The sequence below is a fragment of the Nesoenas mayeri genome (assembly GCF_963082525.1).
Source record: "Nesoenas mayeri genome assembly, chromosome: 16".
NCBI classification, from domain to species: Eukaryota; Metazoa; Chordata; class Aves; order Columbiformes; family Columbidae; genus Nesoenas; species Nesoenas mayeri.
In genome coordinates, this window is record NC_137562.1 from 5,037,021 (window position 1) to 5,045,974 (window position 8,954).

General features: G+C 44.0%; 1 protein-coding gene across 1 annotated transcript; it reads right to left on the reverse strand.

The window, feature by feature from the left end:
* Positions 1-774: 774 nt before the first annotated feature.
* CYP24A1 (cytochrome P450 family 24 subfamily A member 1) lies at positions 775-8,417 on the reverse strand (the record flags this gene model as incomplete). The annotated part of the gene is made up of 11 exons (XM_080354911.1): positions 7,596-8,417; positions 7,310-7,500; positions 6,832-6,925; positions 6,065-6,161; positions 4,761-4,852; positions 3,866-3,977; positions 2,342-2,487; positions 1,868-2,034; positions 1,603-1,681; positions 983-1,177; positions 775-885 (listed from the first exon to the last, which is right to left on the reverse strand). Exons 1-11 carry the CDS (start codon positions 7,851-7,853, stop codon positions 775-777), a joined length of 1,542 nt encoding a protein of 513 aa, XP_080211037.1. The 5' UTR covers positions 7,854-8,417.
* Positions 8,418-8,954: the final 537 nt, after the last annotated feature.

Genomic DNA, 8,954 nt, shown 5'->3' on the forward strand with positions numbered 1-8,954 from the left:
GTTAAAAGAGTTAAAGGAAGAAATAGCCTTACTCAAATGATCTTGGGTGATTTTTTTTCCTGTGGTGTTGGCCAGCAAAAAAAAAAAAAAAATCTCCCATGGTAGTTAAATGTCACTAATTTGAGGACTTAATTCTAGATCAAAGACTCAGTTTTCCAATTCAGACTTTTATACAAGTAAGCTTTTCTTTTAGCTTGTTGGTATAAATTCGTGAGCAGAGAACATGTTACAATGTACAATAAGTTGCAACATCATACAACTATTTACAAATAGATATTTATTTGTCCTTCTGCTTAAAATCAAGTTTTCTAATCTAAACTCTGTAGTGTCCTGGTGCACTGTTCCTTCACTAGGGCATTTTCTTTTTAATCTGTATATTGATGCTCAAAATCAAATGCAATTTTTCAGGAAATATCTTTTAGAAATGCAGTGGATAAGTTATAATATAACAAAATAATGGCTATTACTTTCCCCAACAGTACATGCATTTTGATTCCCCATTTCTGGTCTGCATCATGCACAGAAGACGTGTTCGCTTGGAGTTTAAAGCTAGACAGCTAACTTCAGAACCTTGAGCCGTACAAAATTTGTCTTCTTAGTACATTGAATATTTTCCAGTAAAAGTAACAAAATGTGATGGCATTTAATAAATCGCACATTGTGAGAATAAAGCTTAGAAAAATGTCTGTTCTCTTACACTCACAGTTCTATAAAAATTCTAAATGAGGCTCAAAAAGGAGTCTCATGTACCCAGGAGACCCTCATGCACATACCTTATCTCCTGTGAAAGGCAATGGGAAGCTCCCGGCTGGGAATCAGGATTCCTGAGTGGAGCGTTTCTACTGGTTTGTTGTCCGTTGCTACAATTTGGTATTTGCGGATGAGCTGAAACACAAACATTTCAGTTAGCACGCTTCAGCTTCTAGATCTCCCGATTAGACATAGAACGACAGCAAGGCATTGTGTACAGAAGAGAATTTACCCAGCAAAGGGCCAAGTGAAGCTGCAGCTCTGCTACGCGGCGCCCGATGCACATCCTCTTCCCAATGCCAAACGGAACATGGGAAAAAGGGTTTATTAAATTCTTCTGAAACCAGCGCTCTGGTTTGAACTGAGTCCAGCCGCTAAAGTACTCTTCGTTGCAACCCAGGGCATGGCTATTTATCATCAGCACGGTCTATAAACAAAGCAATAGAGAGAGGCTTATTACAAATTGGCTTAGAGCTACCAAGTGAATCAGCTTGTTAATGGAAAAAAAGATGCAAGAGCAAAGGCGAGACAGTTTCCTCAGAAGAGGCCGTGTAATTCTCTGGAGATAAGTTCAAACACAGAAAAGGCCATAGTTTCCTCAGAAAATCATAGGAAAGTTTGAAAAATATTTTAGAAATAGCACACCAAAATATTTTTGGCTAAATGCAATGGCAATGCAGGCATGTATGGTTTTCAGTTTACGGGAATTCTTGGTGTGAATTCCTCATCCGTTATCCAGGGACTAGTCCTTGAGCAAAGTCATTTTGAGACTGAAATATGACTGCCTCCAGTGGTTTACTGGACAGTTAATCAACGACAAAATATTATAATAACCTAAATTAATTGACTTACCCCTTTGGGCAGTACATAATCTCCCAGAACCACTTCTGTGTCGATGGTGCGAGTGGTAAATGGCACCGAGGGTGTTAATCTGCAGGGAAAGAAACAAAATGAATTAAATTTCCAGCATTTTTTTCTTCCTGTATCTGTTGTAGTTTACCCTAAACAACAAAGTGAATAAAATTATAGTCTATAAATTTCTTTCTCCCTAGTACATACTAGCTGGTAAAAAACTTTGTGATCATTTTGTTGTTTGCAAATTATTTGAGAACTTTACCTCATGGATTCTTTCAGACATGCTTTTAGGTAAGGCATATTCTTCAGGTTCTCAGCACTTGGACTCTCATTAGCAGCCAAAACACTCTGTATTTCCTGGAAAAGCTTCTGCTGAACATGTGGATTGCGCGAAATGTTATACAAAGCCCACAGTAAACTATTGGCCGTCTGAAAGCAACCAAAAAGAAATGTAAGGTCTCCATTTGTGGTGACAGAAACAAGAAGTCACCGAAAGTTCAAAGCAACATTTACGGCTGGTCACTGCCTTATAGTGTTTTGTAAGCCCAAGGGACTGTGAGACATCCCAGTTGTTCTCTTGGGGCAACAAATAGAAGAAAGAACTAGAGATTTCAGGTAAAAATTAACTTGTATTTAGGCCACAGAACTACAGAAGTAGCTCACTCTTGAATGTTATGGAAGAAAAGGGGGTTGGCAGGATGGTCATTTTAAGCAGCCCTTGGAAAGTCAGGTTTACCGTTTCGACGCCGGCGATCTGGAGCTCCGCGATGGCCGCGTACAGCTCCTTCTTGGACAGTTGTCCTCCAGAGTAGATGTCGCACAGGAAATCCTCCTGAGGGTTTGCAGAGTGTTTTTCCAACCGACAGTCAATTGAGTGCTTGGCTGAGGAGGGAGGAACACAAGGTAATTAATGGAAAGTCACTAAAAATACTACAAAAATCAAAGCAAAAATACATCTTACATGCAGGATTTTGAAAGGGGACACCAAGCTGTGCTCTTTTTTTATTTCTAGAAATTAGAATGATGCAGAATAAATAATGATATTTTCACTTTTTAAACAAAGAACTTGGTCACAAAATCAACAGAAAGAGCTCCTGCAAGCTATTAGGAATTCTGCTTTCTTAAATTAGGAAAGGAAATCCGTGATGCGTTCAGTGGAATATTCAGCAAACAGAAATACAGCACATAAGATTTATTAGGTTGAATTTTCAAAGGGGATCAAGGTGTTAAAAAAATCAGAGATTTAGCACTCAGTTTCCCCAAGGGGAAATTTGAGCCTTTGATTTACTAGGGGAAGATAAAAATAGATGTCAAATTTACATGCTATTTTTTTTTTTTAGTATAGAGAGCTAGATTTTGCCCACCCTTTCTCATGAATATACCAGTTGTTAAGACCAGTTCCTAATAAGGAGCTATTCATGTCAAGTGAAGGTGTCAAACTGGTTTTTCTGAACAAAACTGGTTTAAAGTGTCATTCCTAAACCCCATAAACTAAGAAGCAATAAAATAAGTGCATGTGTGGCTGGCATGACCAAAAGTCCTCAAGTATCAAGTATTCAAATACGTGAGAGAAATATATCCCTTAGTCTTACAAGTGCCAAAACCTCTTAATCTTTAGCTATAAGTGTCTCTTCCTAGCAAAATATTGAAAAATATAAACTTAAATTGATATCTGGAGTCAGAGTAATTTTCATAACCTTGAAGGCCAATTAATCTTAAATAGAAAATGTTGTCAAAAAGCCAAACTGTACATTATGATTTAAATTGCTTCTGTTTTTAGAACTTACAACTATATTGCAGGTTGTTCGGAAAACCTATAATTTATTCTTTTTTTTTTAGACTGTTTGTCTTTTGTTGCATGTAAAATTCTTGTTTCTCAAGAAAACAAGTCTCTTTGAGGTCCCTTTGAGGGAGGTCCCTTTTCTCACTCGTCTACCTTGCCTTAAAGAGATTATACACTCTCTAGCTGTTTACTTCTTTGACAGATGAAAGTGGATTCATGATGTTGCTGGCTCCCAAATTTCTGGGGTTTCCCTGGGAATTAGGTATTGCTTCACATCCTGAGCTAAGTGTTAGTCACAAGAAAACAGTGCTCCTATGCTTGGAATAGGTTTGTGGTTCACAAAGGTGGCTCTATCTTGGCAGCAATTAACAGCAGTGTAAGGCAGTAGCAAGTATGAAGAAAATTAATTCCACTCAGTAGGAAACAGAGCGGAAGGGAAACGAGAGAAATCATGTTAAAAAAAAAACACTAAATAACCTGTTTTAAATATATCATCCCATGCTTTAGTATGAGCTTGCCAGACTTTTGTGTTCAGACTCTTGTGGAGTTCCACAGGGGTCACCATCATCATTCCAAAAGTAGCCATCATCTGTAGAGGAGAAAGAGTTTTTGAAATCTTTCTTTAATCTAGCTGTTTGCAATATATGAACAAAATTAGGCTGTGAAGTAAGGGGCAATTTTCAGGAAATCAAGATTCTGACAGATTTTCCATTCTAGACAGAAAGGGAGGGTCTCAACCTACTTAGACTTTACCCAGCTAAAAATTAGGGACAGTCAGTGGAGGATGGGTGGCCTCTCTGGTGGGTGATTCATCCTATCTATTTTAGGCAACTAGTTTAGAATTGGACAAGCCACCGTTTGGCAGTGACACTCTCTCCCTTGACAATGGATGGAGCTAAAATACTAGGCAAGGCTAGATGCTTATCTTTCAGATGGCTAAAATTAGGCAGATACATGTCACTGGAGTCCAAGTTGCAGCAAGATGCATGGCAGGTGTGCTCGCAGGAATGACTAAACCTCTGCATCCAGTGTATTTGCATAATCCCACACAACTCCAAGAGTCCCACCCAGCTATCAGCAGTGTTGCACAACAGGTGTCTCAGAGGGAGAGGAAAGTTAACTAGCCAACCTGATGACTCTATTTTCAGGATTAGCTCGGTGCCCACACAGCATTTTTTCCCCTACAGATTTAGGCATTTCATAAATGAGCAGTACTAGCATTGCGCATACAAGTGTTGCCTTGGATGTGCAAAGTTGCCAATATGGATGTAGCACAGAAGCCTGAACTTCTTTTTGGGGTGACCCATTTAAACTAGTATCCTCTGATTCATAATAGGGGTAGAAAATCACAACAGTAAAGACTTTTCCATACTGTTTTTACAGCCTTGATGAAGTTCAAACTTTCTTCCTCTACATCCTGCTGTAGGAGACCAAACCTTCTTCCATACAGCACCAGGCAGATACCTGTTGTTAAGCAATATTATCATTAAATGATATCAACAAAGAGCGTGCATGGTGTCACCCATTTATTACCAAGGAATGGTTTGTCTTATCCTTCTGAAAAATGCTCCCTGTTCTACGATACACATCTATGAGAATAGTACTTCATCGTCTGCATGTTTGCCTCAGACCCAAGTAGCAGCATATCTAGCTAAGGTGCTCTTACAGTAGCACTTTCTTCACAGATTCTAATTACCACTGATTCCCTTACATAAGCAACAGATCATTCTGCCAAGCAGGGCTGGCATATTTAGCAAGTAAGCTGTTTGGCAAAGAGAAGAGAACTGAGTAGCAGGAAAACAGGATCTGAGGAGGCCACCTAGTCCAGCATCTCCCAGCCCTTTCCACAGAAACCATTTGCCAACACTGGCAGCATCCCACACTCCACCAGTTTCCACCTCTTTCCATTTGAGCTCTTTTTGTTTGATTGTTTGTTTTTTTCCCCCTAAATTTGTCACTTCCTATTTCTTCCTTTCCAAAAGCAGCCGTCACCACTGAAAGGTTTTCAGGAACTCAATGCACAGGTTGCTGAGATGAGCCAGCCCAGAGCAGACAGGTCTGGCAGAGCTCGTTCAGTTACACACTATACCCGACCTTCCCTCTGTAATGGGAACCACTGATGCAGTTTCTTCTGCCCAAAGTCATTCCTGGCTCCTTACTGCACTCTGACAGGTTGCTAAAGTTGGAGGCTCCTGTCTTGGTAACTTATTCCAGTGCTTCTCAATCCCAATGTAAACATTTAAAATAGGATTTTCCAACCCTTGTCTACAATGAACCCTTATTCACCATTACTGGATCATTTAATGGATCTTGTGTTGTTGCTAATTAACAAACATCAGATGGAAAAAAATGGTCATGGGCTATCTGATCCCATTCTAGATAAATGCACTGTGATTCCCCCAGGTTTTGGTTAAGTCACAATTAATGCTTGATTTATTTATTTTTTTTTTTTACAAGCCACATAGATAACCTGACAGAACTGAAGAGTTTGTATAGATGCTGATGAATTCTGCATGTATACTGATGGTCCCCTGCCTTTTATGCAATCCACTTTCCATGATACTGTAGCCGATACTTTGGAAACTGTCAGCCTTCACCATCATCATTGATTATACTTTAACAAAATGCCATGGCAGGTACAAAATGTGTATCATTCTCAGGCAAAAAGCAACTTACTTTCAAAGGACCATTTGTTGAATTCTGAATAGACATCTTCTATTTGTCCACTGTGGTTACAAATGTCATCTATTCTGTCCATGAAGTCCTCTAGGACCTAAGTGGTGGAGAGAAGAGAGACAAAAGAAAGGAATAAAATTACATCAACTAATAAAATTCCTGTGTAATTTAGCATTTCAACTGTCTTTTAACTAGATAATAATCTTACATAAGGGAGAGATCTTATGTTTCCTCTTCTTTGAACAAGATTGTATTTCCCCCTGTGTTAACAAATGTTTGGATTTTACATGACTCCCATGCTATTACTGTTCGTAATTCAACAAACTGAGCTTTCCTCCCTAGGGATACTGGATTTTCACAAAAAAGAGGATTAAGCCGCTTATCACAGATGTTCCTCAAACTCAATGAGGAACACCGAAGTTAAAGAGATGTTCCCTCAATGGAGAAACATAAGAATGTACAAGGCAAAAAACACTGAATGCAAGAAGACTAAGTAAAAAATCTGTTTGCAGGAGCCTGTATCATTGTGGAATCATCGTTCTGTGGAGACAGACAATCTCAACTACAGGTTTCCGCCTGGTCTCACTTTTGGTCAGACCCTAATAATCAGTTTGTACTTCTTATTCCCTGATTTCAGAGTATTAGCTCATGATTTTACCACTATTAAGCAGACAACAGCTATCCAGGTAAAACGGATCACTTGATCTGCTTTTATTCCCCAGGTTTCCAAGGGGAGTGGAGAGAAAGAATTTCTGCAAGTGCAGTACCTCATTGATCGTGCTGTCCAGTTTCGCAACTTCTCTGGGTTTCATTAATTTCTTTTGAAAGGCGCTTCTTACCCTCTGCCAGTCCTTTCCTTCCCTAGGTTGAATTAAAAACAGCGAGATTGGAAAGAGAAAGGCTTAAAGAACAAAGAAAGCAGAAAAACCTCGAATCCGCGACACGTGCAACAGGACTTCGCCGAGCGCCTTCATCGCACCGACGGGGGCCAACTTGACGCCGCAGCCGCTTCTCGGGGGACAGAGGATGGAACCTGCTCCGTGCGGCGGCTCCGCCGGCACCGCCGCCCCGCGGAAGCGCACCCCGAGTTGCGCGCCCCGGTCCCCGCGGAGCCGAGCGCGGCAGGTTGGCGGTGACCGCCCTCCCGCAGCATCCCCCGGGCACCTCAGAAACCTTCCCCCGGCACCGCAGGGAGCAACCGGCCCTTCCCGCACCTCCCCAGGGACGCTAACAGGATGCACTCACAGGATCAGCAGCCCGTAGCCCTCGTCGCGATAGTCCCGATAGGCTTTCCAGGGCTTGATCTCCAGGCGCTGGGGGCAAGCGCTCTCCCGGCGGTACAGGGCTTCTAGGAGGCAGGGGGCTCCGATGTGCACCGAGTCGAAAGCGCCCAGCTTCATGCGGAAGATCTTCCCGAACCTCCTGTGGTACTCAGCCTGGGGGTGCAGAAGAAACCATCCCCCTGGTGAGTGCGGGGTGCTCCCCTGGCTCCCCCCGCCGCAGCATCCCCCCAGCCCTCCGCCCCCCTCACCAGCGTCTCATGCTGCCTCTTGAGCCCCCCCTTCCAGAGAACGTCAGGCAAGCTGCCCATGAGCGGCCAGCTGGGGGGCCCGGGCAGGGCGGCCAGGGGGTGTCCGCGGCCCCGCGGAGCGGGGGGCGCCGCCGGCCGCAGGGCGCTGAGGGACGAGGCTCGTAACTGCTGCGCGGGGGCTCCGCGCCCGGCGGGGCTCACGGCGGCGCGGCCGCAGGTGAGGGCGGGGTGCCGGAGGAAGATGCTGCAGGCTGCCATCGCTGCGGTGACAGACACCCATCCTCATATATGTATATATATAGCAGTCGGGAGGCTCGCTGGACTTTCATCGGGGGCCAATGGGAGCTCTGGGTGGGGTGAGGTGGGGCCGGCCCGGCCCGGGGAGGCTGCGGGGCAAGCGGTTCATGAAAGGTTCAGGCGAGGCAGGAGGGCACCGAGCCAGCACCGGCCGCGCCTCCGCCCGCGGAGCTGCCCCGACCCCGCCGCACACGGGAGGTCACGGGGGTTGTCACGGCTCCGGGGCCAGCGGGGGGCAGGCGGCGGCCAGCGCGGCAGGTAGCGGCTCCCGCTCCGTGGGGAAGCTGCCTGACGTTCGTGCCAACAGTCTCATCAAGCATTTTCTCTCTATTTTATTTTTTTTTTTAAATTTGCACCTTTCGCACAGCACGCACCGGGGCAGGGGGGTTGTGCTGGTCCTACCACAATGCACAGGTGGCTGAATTGTTCAGTCTTCCTTCAGCATTTGCACTTCGAAACGATGGAATAAAAAAGGCAAGGAGTTGAGGAATAACAAGTTTTGGTGGGTGGACTGCTCTTACTCTATCTGGCTGACTAACCACCTATTTATGCAAAGGGCATGTGAGTGCATCATCTGAGAAGGCAAAATTCCCTTCACTGTTAGCGCTGGCAGCCGTTGAATTCTGACAAAAATCAGTAAATGCCGTGAGTCTTTTAATGGGAAACTGCACAGTGACCCTCAGCGAGAGCCAAAGGCTTTCACACTAAGTGAAGGCAGAAGATGTGCTGGCACAGATAAAACAGCTCAGGTCATCTGGTGCTTACTGCTCTGTCCTCTCCTTGCAAGAGAAGTCAGAGAGGCTGTGGACAATAGCTACCTGTAAACCAGAGGATTTCCAGGAAAGACAGGTATGCTACAATGAAGACCTGATTTTCTGACACCCCACACTACCTTTTTTTTATCTTTCCCAAGTTGTATTTTGTGACTCAGCTCTTAATCCCCTTTATTTAAGTTTCCGGCAGTAAGATGCAGAGTGTGCAGATAGATGGGTGTGTTAGACAAGCGACAAACAGAGGAATAATCAGAAGATGAGTTTGACATGGAACCTAAGACCCATGAAG